The sequence below is a fragment of the Cebus imitator genome, unplaced genomic scaffold, assembly GCF_001604975.1.
Source record: "Cebus imitator isolate Cc_AM_T3 unplaced genomic scaffold, Cebus_imitator-1.0 Scaffold367, whole genome shotgun sequence".
NCBI lineage: Eukaryota > Metazoa > Chordata > Mammalia > Primates > Cebidae > Cebus > Cebus imitator.
Window position 1 is genome coordinate 1520355 of NW_016107682.1, and position 27207 is coordinate 1547561.

At 39.7% G+C, this 27207-nt stretch overlaps 2 protein-coding genes across 4 annotated transcripts in view; one reads left to right on the forward strand and one right to left on the reverse strand.

Annotated features, from left to right (window-relative positions):
- LOC108288189 (liprin-beta-1-like) overlaps positions 1 to 27207 on the forward strand; it is a 137282-nt gene that overhangs the window by 8803 nt on the left and 101272 nt on the right. The window contains exons 2-3 of one of the 3 annotated variants that reach the window (XR_001818632.2): positions 10902 to 10983; positions 12288 to 12354. The gene's annotated coding sequence lies outside the window, so the exon portion shown is untranslated. Of the gene's footprint in view, positions 1 to 10654; positions 10984 to 12287; positions 12355 to 27207 lie in introns of those variants that run through there. The other 2 variants (XM_017507075.2, XM_037730904.1) reach the window with 2 other exon arrangements.
- CUNH12orf71 (chromosome unknown C12orf71 homolog) lies at positions 24717 to 26788 on the reverse strand. Its single transcript, XM_037730905.1, is given in 3 exon segments — positions 24717 to 25258; positions 26063 to 26328; positions 26331 to 26788. Coding segments are annotated over 3 exon segments (813 nt in total). The 5' UTR covers positions 26590 to 26788; the 3' UTR covers positions 24717 to 24970.

The following is a 27207-nucleotide window of genomic DNA, read 5'->3' on the forward strand; positions in this document are numbered from 1 at the left end:
GCATGATGCTGTTTAAGAGTTCTCCCCACTTGTTCCCAGAGCTATATGTCTACTGTAGCTTCTGCTGGGAGCCATGGATTTTGAGAAACAACAGTTTGCATTAGGTCCCTTAATTGAGCCTGTGAAATGGAGGCTCCACTAACTTTAAGCAGCTGTTTTAACACTGTTTTAACAGCTCACTGTTTCCATTGAGCTGATAACTGTTGTCCCATGATGAAACCCTAGCTTGAATAATCTCCCGTGAACTTGGTAATCCCAAGCGGGTACCAATGACTTACTGACTGGCTGCACAGTCTCTTTTAACCTTCATTTTTGGGGGTTCCATTGTGATCTTCAATCTGTTACAGCTTGCCTCAGAGAGGGCACCACTGACAAGTCTTCTTACATGGGGCACCACTGTTGGGGCTGACAGGCAGACCCTGACCCTGCAACAGATGAATAAATTAACTTAGACACAGAATATAGTGAAAGAGCAGGCTGGGATGTCCTGGCCACTCACTAGGTGAGAAGGAGTTAATGGCCGCTGGCCCTGACACAATGACCTTCCTGGCCTTTATTCAACACACATTAAATAGCAAAGGCTTTCAGTCAACACCACTAGAGAGTAAAAATTAAAAACCAGTTCTGAGGCCTAAAACAAACACCATTTGTGGGTAATAAACTTCTGCCACCCCACTCCCCAATCCCAAGTAGAAGGCAGTTATGCACACACAGATGATTAAAGGTTTGCTAATAGAGATGGGGGCAAACAGACTTATCTGGGGAAGTCTCTATACAATTCCTAGTATTTACTCTATGTTCTAATGCCTTAGGGTAAGAACTGACCACTTTCAGCCCATTCTGTCATCTGAAGCTGCATAAGCTGCCTGGCCTTCCAAGGAGGTTTTGTAACTATATCCTAAACTTTCTCTAATATTTTTCCCTTAATATTTTTCCACCACCCTGACTGAACTACCACAGTTTCAGTGCTAAAATATATACCAGTCTTTCTTCAGCAGATATTTGAGAACCAAAACTTTTATACTTAGGATTGTTGGCACATCTGTGCAATGTTAGTTTCTTTTAAGAAACTTCACCAAGAACCTTGAATTCAGTATCCTAATTTATAAATCTGATCTTTTTTTTAACTTTTAAGTATGGGGTACATGTGCAGGTTTGTTAAATGGTAAACTTGTGTCATGGGAGTTTGTTGTACAGATCATTTTGCACCCAGGCATTAAGCCTCATACCTACTAGTTATTTTTTCTGATCCTCTACCTCCTCCCACCCTCCATCCTTCACCCTCCAGCAGGCCCTCGTATCTATTGTTTCCCTTTATGTGTCCATGTGTTCACATAATTTACTTCCCATGTATAAGTGAGAACATGTGGTATTTAGTTTTTTGTTCCTGTGTTAGTTTGCTAAGGATAATGACTTCCAGCACCATTCACATTCCTGCAAAAAACATGATCTTGCTCTTTTTTATGGCTGCATAATATTCCATGGTGTATATGTACCACATTTTCTTTTCTTTATGTAGTCTACCATGATGGGCATTGTGGTTGATTTCGTGTCTTTGCTGTTAATAGTGCTGCAATGAACATGTGCATGCACATATCTTTATGATAGGACAATTTGTGTTCCTTTGGGTATACAAAGGAATTGTATACCAGTAATGGGATTTCTGGGTCAAATGATAGTTCTGTTTTTTGAGGAATCTCCACACTGTTTTCCACAATCGTTGAACTAATTTACACTTCTACCAATAGTATGTAAGTGTTCCTTTTTCTCTGCAACCTCACCAGCACCTGTAATTTTTGACATTTTAGTAGTAGCCATTCTGATTGGTGTGAGATGGTATCTCATTGTGGGTTTGATTTGCATTTTTCTAGTGATAAGTGATGTTGAACTTTTTTTCACATGCTTGTTGGCTGCACATATGTCTTCTTTTGAAAACTGTCTGCTCATGTTCTTTTCCCCCTTTTTAATGGAGTGGTTCTTTTCTTATAAACATAAATCTGATCTTCAAGTGCACATGATTGTCCATACTCATGAAAATATAAAAATCTATCCCCACTTTTTCTTTCTTCCTATTCTCTCCTCACTCCATGTGTTATTCAGAAGTTCCTCTTTTTACTGCCTTACTCTCTTACATATACACACACTCAGATAATATCACACCAGTACCCACTGTGTACATTTTTCTAAATGTTCATATAAAATGTCCAGAATAGGCAACTCTGTAGAGTTAGAAAATTAGTTTAGTGGTTGCCTAGGCCTGGAGGGATATAGGAGAATTGAGGGTGATAGCTGAGGGATGCAGGATTTCTTTTTTGTGGCAATGAAAATGTGAAAGCAATTGAGGTGATAGACGCACAGCTCTTTGAATAGACTAAAAATCATTGAATTGTATACTTTAAGTGGATGAATTACATGGCATATATTTCAATAAAGCTGTTGAAAAAACTAATAGAAAGCCAGGCACAGGCCAGGCACTATGGCTCATGCCTGTAATACTGCCTTTTGGGAGGCCAAAGTGGGAAGATCACTTGATGCCAGGAGTCAAGACTAGCCTGGCCAATATGGTGAAACCTCATCTCTTTTAAAAATACAAAAATTAGCAGGGCATGGTGGCACATGCCTATAATCCCAGCTGCTTGGGAGGCTGAAGCATGACAACTGCTCGAACCTGGTAGGCAGAAGTTGCAGTGAACCAAGACCGTGCCCCTGTATTCCAGCCTGGGTGACAGAGAAAGATTCTGTCTCAAAAAAAGAAAAAAAATTAAGCCAGGCACTGTGGCACACACCTGTAGTCCTAATAGCTAATAGAGGAGAAAATGAAATAACAATAGTGTGATACAAAACAAGGCATGAAGGGTGAAATAAAGGAATAAAAAACAGATGGGACAAACAACAAGGGGTAGAAAGATGGTCTAATTACACCCACGTATTTTGATATTACATTTAACTAGACTGAAGATTCTGTTTGAAAATATATATATTGAAATACAAAGGGCTAAGAAATAGCAAGATTGACTTTGGAACTATAATAACTAAGAGTATAATATTGGTGCAAGAACAGAATGCTGATCCTGGGACAGATCTGCATGAAAAGAGTAACATGATTTACAAGAAAGACACCACTACAATTCAGCAGGGAAAGGATGGTCTTTTCAATAAATGGTGCCAGGTCCACTGGATATCAATATGGAAAAAAATTAACCCGAATTCCTACTGCATACCATAAAAAATTAATTTGAGATTGCCAAAGACCTGGATGGATCCCAAATAAAGCTCTGGAAGAAAATATAGGAAAATGTCTTCATGACCTTAGTGTAGAGAAAAATATCATAGGCAGGACAGAAATGTACCCTCTGTAATAGAAAAGACTGTTAAATTATACTTCATTAAAATTAAGAACTTCAGGCCTGGTGTGTTGGCTGAGACCTGAAATCCCAGCACTTAGGGAAGCCAAGGTAGGTGGATAGCTTGAGCCCAGGAGGTCAAGACCCAGCCTGGACAACATGGCAAGACTCCATCTGCACACACAAAAAATTTTTTTAATTAGCCAGTTATGGTGGCACATGCCTGTGGTTCCAGCTATTCAGGAGGCTGAGGTGGGAGGATGGCTTGAGCCCAGGAGGCCAAGGCTACAGTGAGGCATAATTGGGCCACTGCACTGCAGCCTGGGTGACAGAGTAAAACCCTGTCTCAAAGAAAAAAAAAGTTAAGAACTTCTATTTATCAAAAGATAGAATAAATTGGGTGGAAAAGCAATGGACTGAGAGAAGATGTAGATGTAGACATAGACATGTTTTTTTTTAGATGGAGTCTTGCTCTGTTGCCCAGGCTGGAGTGCAGTGGCAGTCTCAGCTTACTGCAACATCTGCCTCCTGGGTTCAAGCAATTCTTGTGCCCCAGCCTCCTGAGTAGCTGGGATTGCGGTCACACCACCATGGCCACTAATTTTTACAATTTCAGTAGATATGCCATTTTGCCATGTTGGCCAGGCTGGTCTTGAACTCCTGGCCTCAAGTGTTCTGCCTGCCTCGGCTTCCCAAAGTCCTGGGATTATAGGTGTGATCCACTGTGCCTGGCCTTGAGAGAAAATATCTTTAATACATGTATCTGACAAAGAATTCATACATAGACTATGCAAGGGGACTGCAAAACTTCATAAAAATGGACTTAAAAGTTAAAACATAAACTTGATCTACATACTTCATCAGGCTCAAGACACTTGTGTAAGCGATGATACCAGCCATTTAGTCCACCCCTAAAGAACTGTGGGTCCTGGGAATTTAACCATGTCAATTCAGTCTTTTTTACATTATCAACTGAAGAAAAATTTGTGCCCTTTAAATATTTTTTTGAGGCAAAAAGAGGTGAAAATGAGCTAAATCAGGATTGTACGGTAGACATCTAATGAGCTCTCAAAATACTCACAAATGGCCCTTGTCTGATGAGAGGAATGAGCACGAGCACTGTTGTGGTGGAGAGCTGTCTGGTGAAGCTTTTCAGGCATTATTCTGCTAACTGGCTAACTCTCTCAAAACTCCCGTAATAAGCATTGTCATAATATTGTCATTTTTTTTCTTTTTTTGAGACAGAGTCTCACTCTGTTGCCCAGGCTGGTGTTCAGTGGAGTGATGTCAACTGACTGTAACCTCCATCTCTTGGGTTGAAGTGATTGTCCTGCCTCAGCCTCCCAAGTAGCTGGGATTACAGGTGTGCTCCATGACGCCTGGCTAATCTTTGTGTTTTTAGTAGAGATGGGGTTTTGCCATGTTAGCCAGGCTGGTCTTGAATTCCTGATCTCAGGTGATCTGTCCACCTTGGCCTCCCAAAGTGCTGGGATTACAGGTGTGAGCCAACACACCTGGCAATATTATCATTCTTTATGTTTAAAAGAATGTTTCCTTTTCCTTAAAAGAACTTGTTTCTTTCAGAGAATCAATAAGCAAAGTGCCTTGAGCATCCTGCAAAAATGTTGCCATCAGCTTTGCTCTTGGTTGATTTTTTTTTTTTTTTCTTTTTTGAGACAGGGTTTTGCTCTGTCACCTAGGCTGGAGTGCAGTGGCATGATCATGGCTCATGGCAGTCTCAACCTCCTGGGCTCAAGTGATCCTCTTACCTCAGCCACCCAAGTAGCTGAGACTACAGGCACACATCACCATGCCTGGTTAATTTTTACATTTTTTATAGAGACAAGGTTTCACTATTTTGTCAGGCTTGTCTGGAATTCCTAAGAAGTGATCCTTCTGCCTTGGCCTCCCAAAGTGCTAGGATTACAGGCATGAGCCACTGTACTCAGCCTTCCTTTGCTCTTGATCCGTCCACTTTTGTTTTGACTGGACCACTTTCACCTCTTGGTAGCCATTGCTTTGATTGTGCTTTGTCTTCAAGATTTTACTACTAAGCCATGTTTCATCTCCTATTACAATTCTTTGGAGAAATGCTTTAGGATCTTGATCTTACTTGTTTAAAATTTCCGTTGAAAGCTCTGCTCTTGTCTGCAGCTCATCTGCGCACAATGGTTCTGGCACCCATCCAGTGGAAAGTTTGCTCAATTTTAATTTTTCAGTCAGAATTGTGTAAGCTGAAGCAATTGAGATGTCTATAGTGTTGGCTATTGTTCCTGCTGTTAACTGTCAGTCCTCTTCAATTAGGGCATGAAGAAGATTACATTTTTTCCTTGAAAATTGATGTGAATGGTGTGTTGTTGCAGGCTTCATCTTCAATATCACCTCATCCCTCCTAAAATGAGTTATACATTTGTAAACTGCTAATCTTTGAAGCGTTGTGCCATCAACTTTTTGTAAAACATCAATAATTTCACCATTCTTCCATCTAAGCTTCACCATAAATTTGATGTCGTGTTACTGCTTCAGTTTTAACTGAATTCATGTTACTCTGTTAAGGGCTGTTTTCAAATTGATGTCTTATCCTTCTTAGTGCTTCAAACTAGATCCTGTTCAGACATATTCTATTAATTTAATATGAGTTTATTTTGGTGTAAAAAAAATCAATGTGTAGTTTTTTTCATAATTCACATTTTCCATGAACTTTTCAAAGATTCCTCCTGTAAGAAACTCCTTTTTAATGATAAAAAGACAGACAACTCAATATTCTTAAATGAATGGAATCGTATACCTCAAAGAAAGAGAATATCCATATGGCCACTAAGTGTAAAAGCTGTTCATAATGCTTAGGTATCAAGAAACCAAATATAAGCCATAATGAAATACCACTATACCTCCACCAGAATGTCAACAGCAAGTTTTGGTGAGGATATGGAGCAAATGGAACTTTCATACATTGCTCATGGGAATGCAAATTTGTACAGCTACTTTGGAAAACTTTTTGGCAGTATCTGCAAAGCCAAATGTATGCACACTTCTTGAACCAGCAATTCCACTCTTGAGTATATACACTACAGAAGTGAGTGCTTATGTCCACCAAAGGACATGGATGAATGTGTTCATAGCAATTACAGTAATGGCCCTAACCTGATAAAAATTCAAATGTTCACCATGAGTCGAATGAATAAATAAATTATGAATGAGTGATAGAGTGACATAATACTGATACAGAAATAAAAATGAACAAACCACATTCAACAACATAGATGAATCTCACATACAAAATATTGGAAGAAGCCACATATAAAAATAATATGTTGTATTATTTCATTTGTATGTAGTTCAAAAACAAACAGGACTAATCTGTGGGAAAGTTCAGAATAGTCATCATCTTTAATAAAGTATTGATGGAATGGCATGAGGAAGCTTTCTGGAACACTGGAAATGTCCGTATCTTTAGTTAATGCTTATGTAAAAATTCATTAAGCTGTACATGTAAGATTTGTGCACCTTACTGCATATAAGTTATCTCAAGAATAAATGGGTTGGTTGAGAGTTAGATCCATATATCAGTACACAGAATGATGGTGAAGAAAATAAGCTTGATGTTTGATTTTATAGGTATCAATAAGAATTCTTGGGTGGAACATGTATATGGAAGATAGAATTTAAGTAAAACTTTGCTTAAAAATATGTAATATGCTGGGTGTGGTGGTTCATACCTGTAATCCCAGCACTTTCGGAGGTTGAGGCAGGCAGATTGCTTGAGCTCAGAAGCTTGAAACCAGCCTGGCAACATGGCAAAACCCTTTCTCCACTAAAAGTACAATGATATTTGTATTTTTATATTAGGGAAGCATCTTTTTTAAAGTAATTAATTAATTTAAAAAAATTTTGAAGGCAAGGTCTTGCTGCGTTGCCCAGGTTGGTCGTGAACTCCTGGGCTCAAGTGATTCTCCCAGCTACTTAGGAGGCTGACATGGGAGGATTGCTTGGGCCCAGGAAGTTGAGCCTGCAGTGAGCCATGATTGTGGTACTCCAGCCTGGGCAACAGAGTGAGACTCTGTCTCAAAAAAAAAAAAGTAATATGACGTAAATAATAATAGTAGTGTAGTAGTCAAAGTGCCTATTTCCAGAAAAAAACAAATAGAAAACAAGAGTGAAGAGTATTTGGGCTATTTGCATTTCCTAAATAAGTTACGTCATGGAGAATATTAACAGCATAAAAGATGTAAATACGTTTTCTGGGAAGAAAATATCATGTTTTTATATTTCAGTGTCTAGTCAGAACAATATAAATAACTCTAGGTATTTCCTAAACTATGGTGTGCAGAATACTGTAGTCATACAAGTTGTTGATATGTTTTCTGGGGGGAAAATACCATTTTTGTATATTTATTTTTCCAGGTTCTTGATCTGATTGGCAAGATATTCTGACGGTTTCTATGGAATCCAGACACATCTTTCTTCTGGATCTATTTTCTCTATCCCTACATAGTCCTTCCTGTACCACACAACCAAAACCCTTCTCTGCCAGGACAATAAGCATATCATACCAGAGAGGACTTCCACCTGGCCACACCCTACAAGAGTAATCTACAAAAACATTCATCTGATCCTGTTGAGTAAGCAGCTTAGAACATCACACTGAAGCAGACAAATCACTTGGCCACCTAAAGTTCAACATCATTCCAAAGTGACACCAAATCAAAATGACTTCCCCTATTTTCTTCTTTCTTCTCTTTCTCCTCCTTCTTCTTCATTCTTTCTTTTTATCCTCTTTCTTCTTCCTCCTTTCTTCTTCTCCATCTCCTCCTTCTCCTTCTTATCTTCCTTCTTTTTCTTCTTCCTCCTTTTTCCTTCTCCTCTTTCTCCTAACTTACTTACTTACTTACTTCCTTTCTTTCTTTCTTTCTTTTCTTTCTTTCTTTCTTTCTTTCTTGTCTTTCCTTCTCTTCTCTTGTTCTTCTTCTCCTTCTTGTTCTTCTTCTTGCTCTTCTTCTTATTTCTTCTTCTTTCTTCCTCCTGCTCCTTCTTCTTCTTTTTCCTCCCTCCCTCCCTCCTTTCCTCCCTCCATTTCTTCCTTCTTTCCTTCCTTCCTTCTTTCCTTTCATCCTTCCTTCTGTCCTTTCTTCCTTCCTTTCTTCTTTTTAGAAATGTAGTCTTGCTATGTTGCCTTGGCTGGACTCAAACTTTAGGCTCAAGTGATTCTCCCACTCCAGCCTGCCAAGGCTGTACTCCAACAGTAGCTTTTTGTTTGTTCCTAGTGGACCATCATGTACAGCTACTTTTACTTAAGGCCTATGATGAAAACTCAAAAAATATAATGGTTCATGTTTATAAATGTTTTTGTGTATTCAGTCCCGGCTGGGCCAAATAATCAGAGCTCTGATTATTTGGCCCAGCCGGGACTGAATACACAAAAACATTTATATGCTGAGGGAGGGACTGGATGTGCTCAGTGCCTCTTAGTTAATGTGAATTTCTCTGGAGCACATTCAGGCAATGCTTATTTTCTCATAATACTACCCCCATCTTACCCCTTTTTTTCATTTTATATATTGTTTTGAATTAGATTTCATAGAACATAGGATTTTTTTCTTCTTTTCAAACTGTTCTATTAATTTTCTCTTTTCTCATTCCTAGCCAAGAGCCCTGACCCAGGTGAAGCGTGTAAACCTTCCACATGGAATTCCTAGCAAAGAGGCTGGGGGTATTGGGGCAGGGCCTGGGAAGTGACTGACTTACACAAACCTATCGTGTCTTGTTCTCTGCTGGATACCCTTACTTCTCCATCTTGTGAATATCCACAGGTCCCCACACACCCTAATCTTGTCCTCTTACTGTTGGCTCCATCCTCATGGAAGCGTAGGTGCCCTTCCTCTGCTCATGATGTTCCAAGGAAGGAGACTAGGGGGCTGAGTAGGGAAGAAGAGAATGCCCAGCTCCTGTCTGCTCAGACCCAGGCTGACCTCTGCTCTGAGACTCAGGCTGGGACTTGTATTTTACCATAAAGGCCCTGTGACAGGTGGTGGTTAGATTTTGGTGTTAAATCAGCTGTGTTGTGGACTGACTGGGATTTTCTGCACTAGCTTTTAATCTAATTATCACTTGGTTACATTGATTGTTTCAGCTCTTTCATAAACAGCTCAGGGAACCACTTCTCCAACTAAATCTTGGGTCTAAGTATGAAACAGATGAAAGTGAAATTGCTCTGCCCACTGCTGAACGTCCACTCACTTCTATCTCTGCTCTCAGAAGCAACATAGGGTGGGATTCCTAGGAGCTCACTTTGAAAACTGCTCATTAAGAGAACTGTTTACTTTCAGAGGACATCCTAGTCTTAAAATTCAGTTTGCCTATATATAATAAATTATTTAAAGTTTGCTGGGATTGGTGTGTGTATATGAGCCATATATGAAGCCAGCTGTAAGAGAAAGCAGAATGGACAGATGTTTACCTGATGTGATTTGATGGGGTGTTGAGAGATTCCATGATGACAATCCACACTCCCATTCATTCCTGAAATTCCATAGTCAGTAATGCATTTTATTTCACTGTTAAGCACCTGCCTTTTCTGAAGCTCTTTTTTAAAAATAAAAATGTCCTCATGAAGGATATTCACTAAGTTGTTGTAACCTTGGAGCAGATCCTTTTGCTTCTCTACTTGATTAATCATTTGATTAGTCATACAGGGTTTCTGAATCCTCAAAAGGACAGATAGAAGGAAAGAAACAGCCACATCCATATATCATAATTTTGTGTAGGACTGGCCCTGACTATGTATGCATTTGTAAAACATGTGTGGGCAAGAGATATAAAAAATATCTCTTGTATTTAACTTGGAGACACCTTAGTTTCTCCTTTGGATGCAGGTAGTTCTGAGGTATATGAAGAGAGAGCATCTCAAAAGGAATTTTACTGTTCTTATATATTATTTTAGTACCAAAATATATTTTATTACCATATCATGGTGAGGATATATGTGCCCACATATACTAATAGGGATTTTCTCCTAAGTATGAGTTATTTAAAAGAGATAAGAGAATCAGAAATGCAAGTCAGAAATGGTGTATGTGTTTCTAAATATTGTCTATAACTTGTTACCGTTGGACAACAAAATAATAAATTGTGGGCATTTCTTATTTTTTTATCTTAACAAAATATTGCAAAACCATGGTTCATTCGTTTACTCAACAAACATTCATAGCACCTACCATATGCTACTACTACTTTGTGCTATAAAAATTAATGAAGGTAGTTTCAGCATAAAAATCAGTCATCAGGGAGTATTTGAGGTTGTCCAATTAGAACTGAGGAAGGAAGGGAGAGAAGGGTGGAGTGCTGGATGGGGAAGAAGGAAGAAGGAGGATAGGTAAGAAAGGATGGATGGAAGGAAGTCCTTAACATAAGTTTTGTTGTTTTTAATTACACTCATGTTATCTAGTTTGATGTTCTTTGTTTACATAATAATTAGCCATTTGCCACTTTTATTTTTTCTGGTGTGCTATAATTTGAAATCACTTTTAACTTGTTGTTTTTGTATTTGTTCCTTTTCAGTATCAAAGAGCTTGTGTGGATTAGTTGCTAAGTACATACAAGATTTGAAGACCTGAAAATAAATAAATCAGCTTTTAAAAATGTAAGTGAACTCACTTCTGGCCATGGTTCATTTCAGTCCTCTCTAAAGTCTGCAGTTACCTCTCAGTGTGTGTGAATTTTTTTCCAGCAGTAAAGTTACTTGACTCTAGTGAGTCTACTTATTAAGTTTAGGAGTGTTTGTATACACTCCCCCATTTAAAACTTGTAAATTTTAAGGATAGTATGACTAACATAGGTGGCTGTCGTAGTAAGATGTGGTGTGGCAGGCGATGAGCCAGTCTTCATTTGGCACTGAGAAGGAAAACACAGACCTGGTAGCACATGAAATAAAAAGCACAGCCCTCTTCTCGAGTCCTTCATCACTCTTCACCTCACAGACCATTTTTAACCCCTTATCTACACCAGTGAGAATTGCTGGTTGACCCATTAATAACCCAGTAGGCTTACAATATGAGATGATGGTTTCTCACAAACATATTTACCCACTTTCTCCCAATTCCCCTGCTCAAGAAAAAAAACCACTATTTACTGAGCTTCTACCAAGTAACAAGCATTTGATTAATTCAATTCCATATTCATTCTACAAATAGTTTTTCTGAATGCTTGCTGTGTACCAGGCACAGCCCTGACACTACTTATTACCTTATCCTCATGGCACCCATGCAGGGTAAGAGTTAACACTTCAGTGATCTAGATGAGGGTACAAGAGAGGTAAGGAGTGTGCTGACGGTCACCTAGTGAGTGTGAATGTAGAGCTGTCTGACTTTCTCTGATTTGCCATATCCTAAAGTGTGTTTAGATGCTCTTCCTGGCATGGATGTCAATAAGACATTGGAACCTCCTGGATTGTGTTCATAANTGTACCAGGCACAGCCCTGACACTACTTATTACCTTATCCTCATGGCACCCATGCAGGGTAAGAGTTAACACTTCAGTGATCTAGATGGGGATATGAGAGAGGTAAGGAGTGTGCTGACGGTCACCTAGCCAGTGAGTGTGAATGTAATGCTGTCTGACTTTCTCTGATTTGCCTAGATGCTCATCCTGGCATGGATGTCAAAAAGACATTGGAACCTCCTGGATTGTGTTCATAATAGTAATGTGATTCTCATCCTTCTAAACCTTGGCTAGAGTCACAGAAAGCAAGGAAGTTAGGGAAACATCCTCTCACACAGCTTTGGTACCTTTGTGGGGAGCTAATGTGATGTCTGGTTCCATTCCTTTCATGAATTTCCTCTGTGTCCATGAACTAAGCTTGGTTTTAAATTTTTTTTAAGTGTAGTGAGTACTAACAAAAAATATTTTTTCTATTTGCCTCACCTTTTCTACTTGCCTTACCTTAGATTGAAACTCAGAGGAAGGATGAAAGGAAACATTTGTCCATGTGTCCTTCGCATGTCCCTCTCCAAGGTGAGTCAGTAAAGAGACTCTTGGTTGTCTGAACTGGTTTACTTAGTTCAAAAACAGACCAGTGGAGCTGAGATTTGTGGGAAACTAGGGTTATTTTACACAAAGGAAATTTGTAATATTATACATTATACTCTTTTTTTGTTTGTTTTTTAAGAGACAGGGTCTCAGTTTGTTGCCCAGGCTGGAATACAATGGTGCGATCCTTGCTCACTGCAGCCTTGAGCTCCTGGGCTCACGTGATCCTCCCATCTCAGTCTACTGAGTAGCTGGGACTACAGATGTGTGCCAGCTTAAATTTTTTTGTAGAGACAGTCTTGTTTTATTGCCAAGGCTGGTCTTGAACTCCTGGCTTCAAGTGATCTTCCCACTTTGGCCTCCCAAAGAGCTGAGATTACAAGTGTGAGCCACTGCTCCTGGCTGTACTTTTAGTCTTAGGTGTTTTGGCAACTGGCAAATATATGAAATTTCATTTGCCTAAGAGTGCAGGGAACACCCTATTCTCTCCTCTGTGTCGGTGGTCCTTGGGTTCATGGATGATAGTGGTGAAAGCTGTCTGATTATACCACTTCTGAGGCTGAATGCACCCAGACACAAGAATGAGGTGGAAGCCCCTTGTCCAGTTTCATCTCTGTCTTCTCTTCATTAGGCCAAGGAAGGCCATGGAACTGTACTGTTAGCACTCCACTCAGGCCTGCCTGTATCATCCCTCCACCCGGTAGTGTAATGTAAGTCGGCAATTTGTAGTCACTGAGATAATGTCATCCCCAAAGAAAAGCATCTACTATGGCATTATCCTTTACACCCTTTTCTCTGTACCCGTTTTGTAGTCTTTATCACTTTCATTATTATGTGGGAATTGAGGCTTTCTATCTCCTGACTATCTTTTGTGAACTAAATATTATTTTAGGTAATTTGTACTAAAAATTCTAGAAACACTGCTTGGGGATGGCAGTCTTATTTGGAATTGTGCCAGATTTGGTTCGTCTTGTGCTTGATTGGTTCATGATAACTTAAACAATATGTAAATGGTCTTGTTTTTATGTAACTCATAAAATGTTTTCCTTTCCATTTTTTTTTTTTGTTAGTACTCTCTCCTTTTTCTACCAAATATCTAGGCTCACTTTTACCATCAGATAGAGATTTAGTTGGGCTTTTAGAGCTTTATCTTCAAGCAGATACCGTGTTTGTGTGTGTGTGTGTGTGTGTGTGTGTGTGTGTGTGTGTGTGAAGTTTGTGGGCTGTTAGAAGCTATTTGCTCATCTTGTCAAAGCCATAGCAGTCTTTTCATTCTCAGTTGCTTTGCTTTCTCCTCACCTCTTGGGAAATTGGCAGCCAGTGGCTTTGATTTTTTTTTTTTCCTTTAGAGACAGATATGCTAGCGTATAACTAGACAGAGGAACAGCTTGCACATTTAGCAAATGATCAAATAATTGGCATGTGTATGTATGTGTGCATATATGCTGGCTCTATAACTGAGCAAGTGGTGTTTTTTTCTCTCAAGACGCCATGCATTTATACATTTAATTAGGAGGCCTAAGTATCTATGATGGCTTTTAGATATGTAGCCTCAACAGTTTTTTTAAGAAGGGGGAAGAGGTTTCAAGACAATTTTGACTCTTATTTAGTGGATGTGTGGTTTAATATTATGATATTTTGGGGAAACCTGGATTCTGACTCCATCGTTTCAGTGAGCCATAGTTTCCTATTGCTTCAGGAGTAGAGAAGTGGGGAAGGGATTTCAATAGTTTTTAAATCTATTATTTAGCAGTAGCTCAAGGCTGTGTGCATCATAATTGAAGAAATGAGATAGGGTCCCCTGGGTGTGCTCTGCATTCCTTCCATTCCGTGATGCTGTTCTAGTCTCCTGGTCAAATCACAGCCCAGAGCTGCTTCAGCCAAGAGGAGACTTAAATTAGGGATGTGCAATCTTCAGCCATGGTAGCAGGATCCATTTAGTTTCTAGGCAGATGACAGCATGTGCTATCTCTGCAGAAATTATGGCAGCTTTCAGATTGAAATAGCCCTGAGAGTTTCTTGTGACTATTACTTTGAGCTGAGGTGTAATCCCTTACCACTGGTGGAATCTTAACTACAATACAAGAGTTAATTGTATTCTATGTTTTCATTTGTGGTTCAGATCACAAATTCTTATTGTTCCATCAGTTTTCTTGTTTGTTGTTTTTTACCTAATCCTTTATTGTTGTAGTAGTAGTTATATGCTTGCCTTGACATACTTAGGCTATTTGGTACTGTGATATTAAGATATTTTAGAGAAAAAGGTCATCAGCTGTCTTTCTGGACTGTTCTGGATGTTTTGTACTCTTTTTGGACCTATCTTTTCTTTTTTTTCTTTTAAATTTTACTTTAACTTCTGGGATACATGTGCAGAACATGCAGGTTTGTTACACAGGTATATATGTGCCATGGTTTGCTGTACTTATCAACCCATCATCTAGGTTTTCAGCTCTGCATGCATTAGGTACTTGTCCTAATGCCCTCCCTCCCCTTTCCCCTAGCCACCCAACAAGCCCAAGTCTGTGATGTTCACCTCCACGTGGTCATGTGTTCTCATTGTTCAAATCCCACTTATGAGGGAGAACATGTGGTATTTGGTTTTCTGTTCCAGTGTTAGTTTGCTGAGGATGATGGTTTCCAGCTTCATCCATGTTCCTGCAAAGGGCATGAACCCATCCTTTTTTATGGCTGCATAGTATTCCATAGAATCTATCGGCCACATTTTCTTTATCCAGTCTATCACTGATGGGCAGTCGGGTTGGTTCCAAGACTTTGGAACTATTGCAGCTATTGTGAACAGTGTTGCAATAAACATATATGTACATGTGTCTTTATAGTAGAATGATTTATAACACTTTGGGTATATACCCAGTAATGGGATTGCTGGGTAAAATGGTATTTCTAGTTTTAGATCCTTGAGGAATTGTCACACTGTCTTCTACAATTGTTGAACTAATTTACACTCCCACCAACAGTATAAGGAAGGGGTCCAGTTTCTGTTTTCTGCATATGGCTAGCCAGTTTTCCCAGCACCATTTATTAAATAGGGACTACTTTCCCCATTGCTTGTTTTTGTCAGGTTTCTCAAAGATCAGATGGTTGTAGATGTGTGGTGTTATTTCTGAGGCCTCTGTTCTGTTCAATTGGTCTATATATCTGTTTTGGTATCAGTATCATGCTGCTTTGATTACTGTAGCCTTGTAGTATAGTTTGAAGTCAGATAGCATGATGCCTCCAGCTTTGTTCTTTTTGCTTAGCATTGTCTTTGCACCACTGTCTATACAGACTCTTTTTTGGTTCCACATAAATTTAAAGTAGTTTTTTTCTAGTTCTGTGAAGAAAGTCAATGGTAGCTTGATGTGAATAGCATTGAATCTATAAATTACTTTGAGCAGTATGGCCATTTTTACGATATTGATTCTTCCTATTCATGAGCATGGAATGTTTTTCCATTTGTTTGTGTCCTCTCTTATTTCCTTCAACAGTGGTTTGTAGTTCTCCTTAAAGAGGTCCCTCACGTTCCTTGTAAGTTGTATTCCTAGGTATTTAAATGTATTTGTAGTAATTGTGAATGGAGTTCACTCATGATGGAACAGAACAGAGGCCTCAGAAATAACACTGAAACTGGACCCCTTCCTTAGACCTTAAACAAAAATTAACTCAAGATGGATTAAAGACTTAAACATAAGACCTAACACCATAAAAACCCTAGAAGAAAACATAGGCAATACCATTCAGGACATAGGCATGGTCAGAGACTTCATGACTAAAATACTAAAAGCAGTAGCAACAAAAGCCAAAATTGACAAATGGGATCTAATTAAACTAAAGGCTCTGCACAGCAAAAGAAACTATCATCAGAGCAAACAGGCAACCTATAGAATGGAAGAAATTTTTGCAATCTGTCCATGTGACAAAGGTCTAATATCCAGAACCTACAAAGACCTTAAACAAATTTACAAGAAAAAAAAAACCACCCCATCAAAAAGTGGGCAAAGGATATGAACAGACGCTTCTCAAAAGAAGACATTTATGCAGCCAACTAACATATGAAGAAAAGCTCATCATCACTGGTCATTAGAGAAATGCAAGTCAAAACCACAATGAAATAACATCTCACACCAGTTAGAATGGTGATTATTAAAAAGTCAGGAAACAGCAGATGCTGGAGAGGATGTGGAGAGATAGGAATTCTTTTACACTGTTGGTGGGAGTGTAAATTAGTTCAACCATTGTGGAAGACAGTGTGGCAATTCCTCAATGATCTAGAAATAGAAATAACATTTGACCCAGCAATCGTATTACTAGGTATATACCCAAAGGATTGTACATCATTCTACTATAAAGACATATGCACACATGTGTTTATTGTGACACTATTCACAATAGCAAAGACTTGGAACCAATCCAAATGCCCATCAATGATAGACTGCATAAAGAAAATGCGGCACATATACACCATGGAATACTATGCAGCCATAAAAAAGGATGACTTCATGTCTTTTACAGGGACATGGTTGAAGCTGGAAACCATCATTCTCAATAAACTTACACAAGAACAGAAAACCAAACACTGCATGTTCCCACTCATAAGTTACAGTTGAACGTTGGGAACACATGAACACAAGGAGGGGACCATCACACACCAGGGCCTGTTGGTGGGTGAGGTCTAGGGGAGGGATAGCATTAGGAGAAATACCTAATGTAGATGACGGGTTGATGGGTGCAGCAAACCACTATGGTACATGTATCCTATGTAACAAACCTGTACATTCTGCACATGTATCCCAAAACTTAAAGTATAATTAAAAGAAAAAAGATTGGGCAGAGTGAAAAAACAAACAAAAAAAGTTTTTAAATTCAAAAGAGAGGATAGACTATAAGTCTGTACTTAGAGAAGTAGAATGACATGGTTATTCTTTTGTTAACTAGCTTCGTGTATTGAATAAAACTGAACTCTCCCACACAGGGAACATACACACTATGCTTTGTCCCCCTAAACCCCCTCATATAAATGTTCATGGACTAGAGTTAAAGTAGAAGCTAGTTAAGTTTTATGAAAGGAAATGAAATTTAATTTCAGATATTATCTGTTTAAATTATTTTTTCCAGATTAACTGTTCATTTTATGAATTATTTATCATGGAGCTACTGTGTACAAGAAACTGGGCCCGGGGCTTTGGAGCATGCAAAGATAAGCAGAACATAGGGGCTTTTGTCTAGTGGGACAGAAAGAGCTGAGTGCACATTTTTGTAAATCTGGATAAAATATACACTAACTACAGGTAAAAGTGAAGTGCTGTGGTGGCACGAGGAAGAGTGAAGTTAATTCTAGCCTGCTCTGTTCTACAGAGGAGCTTCAATATTACTTGGGTCTTGAATGCTCATTTGGGAGTAGGTGGGCAGCAGGGTAGACTGGAGAAGTAGCAGTTAGGGCAGTTCCAAGAAGAGGTAGCAGCATGGGCCAAAGCACTGGAGCACGAAGGTACAATGAACAAGTAGCATAAAGATTCTGGAATGTGAGGGGCAGGCTGGAATATTGTGAAATAAGACCAGAAGACCACCTCAGGATCTGATTATAGAGAGATTTAATGGCAGGTTGCCTGGACTTTATAGTCACTAGAAGCAGTAGCAGATTTTAAAACAAAGGAATCATGTGACAGCAACTAGCAGCAGCTAAAATTTGTAAGCAGTTTTATGTGCCAGGTCCTAATCCTTACCACCGCACTTTGAGGCTAATACCATTTGTATTGCAGTTTGTAGATGAGGAAACAGCACAGAGAGGTTAAGTAACTTCACCAGGATCCACAGCAAATAAGTGGTGGACTGGGAATTGAAGCCAGCAAGTCAGACTTAAGAACTTGGGTTTTTAACCTGGGATTGTAGAATAAGATTCAGAGAGTCTTTGAACTTTTTAAATTATTTGCAAAGTGGCCAATGAATGTGAATATGTACATTAGTTTAAGAGAGGATCTGCCGCTTTTATAAGAGACACATGCTTAAAAATGTTAATGAAGACTATATAGGCCAGATGTGGTGGCTCACACCTCTAATCTCAGTTCTTTGGGAGGCTAAGGTAGGTAGATCACTTGAGACCACAAGTTTGAGACCAGCCTGGCCAACAAGGCAAAACCCTGTCTCTACTAAAAATAGAAAGATTAGCCCGTGTGGTTGTTCATGCCCATAGTCCCAGCTACTTGGGACGCTGAGGCATGAGAATCACTTGAACCTAGGAGGTGAAGGTTGCTGTGAGCAGAGATCGTGCTGCTGCACCCCAGCCTAGGTGACAGAGTGAAACTCTGTCTCAACAACAACAACAAAAGACTATATAGAGCAACCTCTTTCACTCTCAGAAGTCCCGCAGAGTGCACAATATGTTATATGGTGACTATGCCTGTTCTTGTTAGGTTGGAAGAAGCAGAACAATCTGTCACTGCTCAAAATAAAAGAAAATATCAAAACAGTTTGAAGAAATTATTAGCATTAGAAGTGTCAGGCTGTTCTTGATTTGTGAAAAACAGAAATGTACAATGTTTTGAGGTAGACCTGAGATATTGAGGCTTTGAAACTTGCACACATTTCAAAGGGCAGAGAACCTCCCTCTCCATTTGGCAAAAATTATCCTTTTTAATCTCAGCATAAGCTAGATAAACTCCTGAAATTTTATATGTTCTGGAAAAGTACCTAGATGCTAGTCTGCTTTTAACTGAACCAATTTGCCTTTTTATAGTTAGAACTTGAAGGATGAATATTTACCCATCCATGAGACTGAAAATTATTTGCAGCCAGCTATGAACCCAAAGGCAGGTGTCGGGTTGAATGAATGAGTCCAGATTAAAGAATTACCCAGTTTATATCACTTGAAAAATCAAATTATTATCTAAGATTTTTTTAGAGTAAATGTTTTGATATTTTAAATATATATATTGTAAGCTATTACTATCATACAAGTATAGAAAATATAATACTTTAGTAGAGATCTGTGTTACCTGCCTACTAGAGATTTTCTTTATATTTTCCCTATTGCTTTCTCATTTTATCTCTCTCTTTTTTCCTGGACTATTTGAAAGTAAGTTGCAGATATTATGACACCTCACCCTTAAATATTTCAGCCTAAATTTCCTAAGAACCCAGGACAATCTCCTACATAGCCATATTTTCTCATTATACCCAGCAAATATTCAATCCTATTATCTAATGTACAGTCCACATTCAGAACAAAAAAGTGTTTTTTTTTAGCCATTTTTGTTTGTTTGTTTTTATTTTGATCAAAGATTCTATCAAAAATGGCTCACATGTGTAATCCCAGCACTTTGGGAGGCTGAGGCGGGATAACCTGAGGTCAAGAATTTGAGACCAGCCGACCAACATAGAGAAACCATGTCTCTACTAAAAATAAAAAATTAGCCGTGTGTGGTGATGCATGCCTGTAATCCTAGCTACTTGGGAGGCTGAGGCAGGAGAATCTTTTGAACTCAGGAGGCGCAGGTTGCAGTGAGCTGAGATCACACCATTGCACTTCAGCCTGGGCAACAAGAGCGAAACTCTGTCTCAAGAAAAAAAAAAAAAAAAAATCACAAATAGCAATTGGTTATCATGTTTCTTTTGTCTCTTTTATGAACCATCTTGTTTCCCTGTCTTTTTTGTGTTTTCTTATTTTGTGTTTCATGATGTTAACATGTTTTAAAAGTCAAAGACAGCTGTCTGGTAAAATGTCTTATAGTCTAGACTCATCTGACTGTTTGTGTCCTCATAATTAGATTCAAATTAAACATAGTGTACATTGCTTCTCCTCAGAAGGTGCGTGATGTTAGCTAGCATAAGTTTAATCACTTGGCTAAGACGGTGTTGACCAGATCTCTTCATTGTAAAGGTGCCTAATCCTCTTGATAACTAAAAAGGATTTGTGGGGTAATCTTAGAGACCATGTGCATGTTTTTTCCCCTGACAGTGATTCACCCAATTGTTTTAGCATCCATTTTTTTAATCATTATATGAATCAATTATTAAGTTGCTTGTGCAATATGGTACTAACTTGATTTCTAAAGTCATTTTACTGAAGAAAAAATGTCCTTTCAATGCCCATTTCCTGCTTGGGGAAAATCTACGCCCCAAAGACAGATGCATGGCAGAAGGATGGATGAAAGTGAAACTTGAAAACAACTATCCAAACACACACTAACTATGAAGATGCTTGAAGAGCTTTCTTTTCTTTTGTGACTGGGTATGCGGTAAAACCTCTACCCTAGAGTGAGAGCTCTTTATTTTAGAGATTTGTGCTTATAATAATCTTTATAGATGCAGATGAGGGGAAACTAAATAAATTGCCATTCTGATTTTCTTTGGTACTGAGAGAATTCAGTAGTAATGAGATGAATTTTCTTTGAATGCCACAATCTGAAAAACGATGATGTCTACCATATCATTTGAAAATGTCATGGAAGTCGTTTCTTATAAAGCATATTATGTTGAAATCAAATGGGCATTAAAACCATGGAATTCCTTTGAAAGGTGGGATAAAATAGAAATTGTTTTGTCTTGTTACTTCTTGATCTAGGCTAATAATCCTTTGGGGGAATTTGTCCTGAGTCTTTTTACTCATTCTGCTCATGACTGGCTGACTCAGTGACTGTCATCTGATGAAGATTTTATTTTGCTCCTGAAAGCAGGGTGTTGTTCTATTTGTTGAGGTATTAGTAAGTAGCAGGGAAAGATTGACTCCAGGCAATGCAATATAAAACCCACTCATCCATCTTGAAATTGGAGGTTGTTCTGCATGCTGTATAAGTTCTCCCACTTGCAATTTATAATGGGAGACATATTTTTGAAGCAATTAACTATTCATTTTAAGTCAACAAAATTGTTCTTTATTATTGGGGAAAGGACTTCAGTACTCTCTAGGAAATCATTTACAATTTGCTTCATTTGTTTTGTTTGTTTTGTAAGAGGATTTTAGACACCATTCTTGTGGCCAGTTACATTTGGACCCATATATCCTCTGGAGCTGTGAATTTACTACTCTCATTCTCCTGGGCTCAAGTGATCCTTGAGCCTCGACCTCCCAATGTGCTGAGATTATAGGCATGTGCCACCTTGCCTGACCGATAACATATTTGGCACTATAATGAAGAGATATTGAGATATTTCCTATTTTAAAATACTTTGTCTTGCATTTTAATATATAGCATGACAGTTAACCTCAGAGTGTACGGAAAGCTTACTTTATTAAAGGCTTGGAAAGCATATTGCTTAAATTTTAGGGAAAAGTTCATACCTGCCAAGCAGGTTTGTAAAACACTGATGAAACTAAAGAACAGCATGTTTTACTTAGTGTAGACAGTCTTTTAAAAAGTATTTTGGTTGAGTTTGTCCTAGAGCTTAATTACTAGAGTAAGAATTAAAATAACAAAACTGGTTGCAAGTCTCTTAAGGGTAAGAGCTCATCTTTCTTTCAGGCCTATGATAGTGTCTAGTCTAAAGCAACAGTAAGGCTCCATGCATATTTGTTGAATGAAATTTTCAATTTAGTTTATAAATTCCTCTGGTCTTAATACATTTCTCAATCGATAGGTTATCATCGCACTTGACTTCTACTTGATGGCCACATTTTCTTCTTGTCTCCCTCCCTTTCCATTCCTATTCTTGACCCTACTGACGAGTCACTTTTGACTTAAAGAATAGCAACTCTTTAAGCTGTTGTGTTTCACTTTTTAAAAATTATATAGATAGGATATATTTAAAACATTTAAAGAATTATATAGAGTCAGAGAACTAGATTACCCCGTACTAAACACTGTGTTAGGATTTTTTGTTTTGTTTTTTGTTTTTTTGAGACAAAGCCTTGCTCCATCACCCAGGCTGGAGTGCAGTGGTGGTATCTCAGCTCACTGCAACCTCTGCCTCCTGGCTTCAAATGATCCTCCTGCCTCAGCCTCCTGAGTAGTTGGTATTATAGGCACCTGCCACCACACCTGGCCAATTTTTGTATTTTTAGTAGAGACAGGGTTTCACCATGTTGCCCAGTCTGGTCTCAAACTCCTTACCTCAAATGATCCACCCACATCAGCCTCCCAAAGTGCTGGGATTACAGGCGTGAGCCACTGTGCCCAGCCAACTTTGTTAGGATTTGCAATAAAAAGGAACTAAGACCTGGTGCTTGTCCTTAAAGCTCACAGTCTACAGGTGAAATAGATATATAAAGAGGGCTGAAAAGTACAGGTCTTGGCAAGAAGGTGGCAGGGCAGGGACTAGGGAACAGCTAAAGGAGGGTCATGATCCTTTACCTGAGGCATCAGTATTACCCCATAGTAACCCTATAGCAGGATCTTTAAGGATGAGTCTCCCAGACAGTCAGGGAATAGAGAGAGAAATCCCTGTGGTTTTGTGTGTTGGCTGGAGTGAGGAACAAGAATATCCCCTTGGGGAACTTTGTGAGTATCGATTTTTAAAATATCTGGGAGAAGAGAAGGGCAAGGCATGGAAGACGTTACCAGATGTGGTAGACATGCCAAGTTGGGGAAGGAGGTGTATGGTTGGATCTAGAGGGAAGTGGATAGAAGTCAGGGAACAGGTGTGGTGATAGGACTCCAAATTTTCGTGAAGTCAAAGATCAGGCAAAGGTGGAGGAATGTGTTGAAGTGTGTTGTGGGTTGGGCAGGTGTTCTCAGGGAAGCAGACAAAGTGAGAGTTCTCAGGGTGTGATCTTGAGCACATATTCCTAAAAGGGCCCGATTTTTGATCTCCTTCCTCCCACTGTGTTGTCTTTCCTGGGCCATGTTCACCACACTGTCTTTCACATGCATTATTAACCAGCCAAGATCTCCTACCTCCACTACACACCAGTTAAAGTCAGTTAAAGTCCTCCACCTTAAATAACCTCATTTGTAACTCAAAGAACCTCACATAGGAAACCTTTTACAACTAACCTCCCCATGCTGAATGGGTTATTCTTTCATTAGAACTCAGTGTTTACTCACTGCAGGGTATTATCACTCATACCCTGTATAGTCATATGTTTGCCTGGCTTTATCTCTTAAATAAGTCATGTGAACCTAAAGATTGAGAGATTTTTTGTTTGTTTGTTTGTAAGCTAGAAAAGTATCTGTCACTCCTATTTGCTAAATATTTGTAGAAGAAAGGAAGAAGAGAGGAAGGAGATGGATAAGGGAATTGAAATTGAGGAAAGGAAGAAATTTGAAACTAAAGAGTCATATGCTTTGTGACATAAATTCTGAAGGTCACACAGGTTGGTAGTGCCAGCGAAAGAAGGAGGAGAATGGTAATGATGCTCGGGGGATGAGAATCAGGTCAAGAAGGCTGAGGACAGCCTTCCTCAAAGAAGTTGACATTTAGTGGAAGGTTTGATCAAAATTGCAAAGGAATTTCAGAGGGCACAATGGGATGGATTGGGAGAGGATTTGGTTAAGATTTGCTAAAAATCCTGAACTTTTGGTAAATACTGCTCTGTGTTGGAAATATTTCAGTGAGAATTGGCCCTTAATTAACTCTCACTCTTGGATATCCCTCTCAAGTTATCTGGAGAGTTCCTCAGAAGAAAGTACTTGCAGCAACAGTTATATCATAAACTTGTGTTATCTGATAAACTCTCATACTAACCCTGTGAGGTATGTATTACTGTCTTCCACATCTTTTGAATGAGGACAGCTAGACTTAGAATGGTTAAGTGGTGTTCAGAGTCCTCACATTGCTCCTAAGTGGGCCACTACTACAGTCAAGGCGACACATGCTGGAACCCATGAGGTCGCCAGGGAATATCAGAAGTGCTGTCCCATCTCCTGAAATTGAAACTAATTTCCTCAGTGACTCAATACCCATTGCCACTCGCTCAAGCGCTGCAAGTTCAACCCAAATCGTCCTGCCACCATGGGAATCTGATGGGTCACACTGCTGCCTACTGAAATTGGGGATTTTGGTTAATGATAGAATAGGTTAAAATCCATAAAATAAGTAAACTAGGGTAAAATACAGTAGGAATGGGTGAGAGGAGAGAAAAAGAATAATTCCATTTAGGAAGCATAATACTACTTAAAATTTCCTGAGAATACATTTGTCTTCTAGACAACACATACGCTTTCTTTTATTTCCTTTTTTTTAAAATTTCTGTTTAATTTTTTTTTTTTTTTTTTTATTTTTTTTTTTGAGACAGAGTTTTACTCTTTTGCCCAGGCTGGAGTGCAGTGGTGCATTCTCGGCTCACTGCAACCTCCGCCCTTCGGGTTCAAGTGAGTCTTCTGCCTCAGCCTCCCAAGTAGCTGGGATTATATTAGCCCACCACCATCCTGGGCTAATTTTTGTAGTTTTAGTATAGAAGGAGTTTCACCATGTTGGCTGGGCTGATCTAGAACTCCTGTCCTCAGGTGATTCACCCACCCTGGCCTCCCAGAGCACTCCCAGAGCACAAAGCCACTGTGCCTGGCACCATATGCTTTCAGTGTGAGTCAAGATGGTGTGCTGGAAGAGGAAGACATGAGTAACAAGAACATTTATTTTGTTTATTGAGGAAAAAATAAACTGATGGGGATTATTAATGGAATCCTTATTATAGATTATTTTAAACTTTCCAAAAAGTTTAAAAATCTGTCTATATGGGATGTTCTAATTCAAGGGTTTCTTGAGGTTGAATTCTCTTGCCTCTGTGAAAGCATCTTTTCCTTAGTGCTGGCCGATAGGGACAGTTGGTGGCCTTTACAGGGTGCTCCCTCCTCAGCACAGAGGAGAGGACACGCTGCCTCAGCCAGCTGAAGGCCCACCCAAGACAGCACGGGGTCTGTGTGTGGGAAGGAGTGTCGTCCTTCTCCAGCCGCTCTGGCAGGATTGAGGAGATCTCTGGAGCGCTTGTCCTTTGGCTGGCAGTTGCCTCACTTATCATCTGCCAAGAAAATGAAGGATGTGTTGGGTAGACGTAGCCATGACAACAGCCAAGTCAACATTTATTCATTTATGGAATTCACATTCATTTAGCAAAAATATACCAAGTAGGCCAAGCACGGCGGCTCACGTCTGTAATCCTAACAATTTGGGAGACTGAGGCATGTGGATCACTTGAGGTCAGGAGTTTGAGACCAGCGTGGCCACCATGGTGAAACCCCATCTCTACTAAAAGTACAAAAATTAGCTGGATGTGGTGGCGAATGCCGGTAATCCCAGCTACTCAGGAAGCTGAGACAGGAGAATTGCTTGAACCCGGGAGGCAAAGGTTGCAGGGAGCCAAAATTGCGCCATTGCAGTCCAGCCTGGGCGACAGAGCGAGACTATCTCAAAAAAAAAAAAAAAAATAGACCAATGTCAATGCAAAGTTTCAATGCCCATTGATATTGAAGATATTATGTTTTTGGCAGGAAGGGAGATATAGTTGTTAGCCCTTCTCCTTGCTTGCTACCCTCTCTCAGCGTTCCTCAGTCTTTTCCCTACATCTTCACCCTGACTCCTTTCCTTGTTATCTGTCTACCACTGGTATCACTCAGACCCCCTGGAACCTGCCTCCCAGTGATTGCAAGATTCTGTGGTTCAACCCAGGCCTTTCCCCTGTCCTGTGAGGCATCTCTGTGCTCACCTCAGCCAGCTCATGTTCCTTAAGCCTTAGAGGAGTCTGTGGAGACTGCATAACATCTTTATTTTCTGGTGGTTTGCACTTGGGCAGGTCTTGACAAGCATCGTGTTCTTGGTGACTGACCTGAGCCATTTCCAGAGGGGAGCCTCCGGACAATTGGAAATCTTTCTGAGTAGTTTCAGGAAACACAGCGTCATCATCTTCATCATCTTTCAGATTTTCTAGAAATGTCTGAAACTCTTGCACAAGATTATCCAGTTTGCTGACAGACAGTTTTGTCGTTTCTTTTGGGAACTTGTCTATCAACAGGTTGTCGCCATTTAGAAGGCTATTAGCTATTGAGTCTGTGTTGTCAGAGCCGACGTCCACATCCCAGGCCAGGAGGATCTTAGTTTGCAAAACTGCTCTGGTTGGTCCTCAATTTGGTCTTGTCTTTTCATGGGTCTCCGTATCATTTCAGTGCCCCATGTCCCTTGGATGGGAGGGAGGAAGTGGATGGAAGGACCCTTGGAAGGCACATCTTCACAGGAGGTTGTGTCCTCACAGGAGGTTGTGTCCTCACAGGGGAAATAGCCCACGGAGAGGCTCAGGTTGGAAATGGATTTGGAGCTGCAGTCCTCTGTGTCGCTGTTAGAGGATGAATATGCCATGGAGTTCAAAGGCACAAATCTCTCTCAACTTGAGTAGATTCAAAAGAGAAAAAAAGAAAAAATAAGTGGGAGTGGGGAGAAGAGAATCATGGCACTTAAGCAAAAACAGTATCCATCCTTTTTTCTCTTTTTCTGTTGAGACAGAGTCTCACTCTGTCACCCAGGCTGGAGTGCAGTGGTGCCATCTCAGCTGACTGCAACCTCCGCCTCCCAGGTTCAAGTGATTCTCCTGTCTCAGCCTCCTGAATAGCTGGGATCACAGGTGCCTGCTATCACACATAGCTGATTTTTGTATTTTTAGTAGAGTTGGGGTTTTACCATGTTGCCCGGGCTGGTCTCAAATTCCTGACCTCAGGTAATCCATCCACCTTGCCCTCCCGAAGTGCTGGGATTACAGGCATGAGCCACCATGCCCGGCCCTATTCCCTTTTCTATTCAGAACTACCCCTTTTAGATATAATTCTTATCCTGTTTTTACAATCTCTCAGTGAAGGGCAAAAGAGGCAGCCCTCTGCCTTTCAAAACTTGTTTCATTGTGTTATAATCCTTTCTGCTAAGCATGTCCACCTCTCATCATTTGTCCTACTACACTTGTAAGATCTTGTATCATGAAAAGAT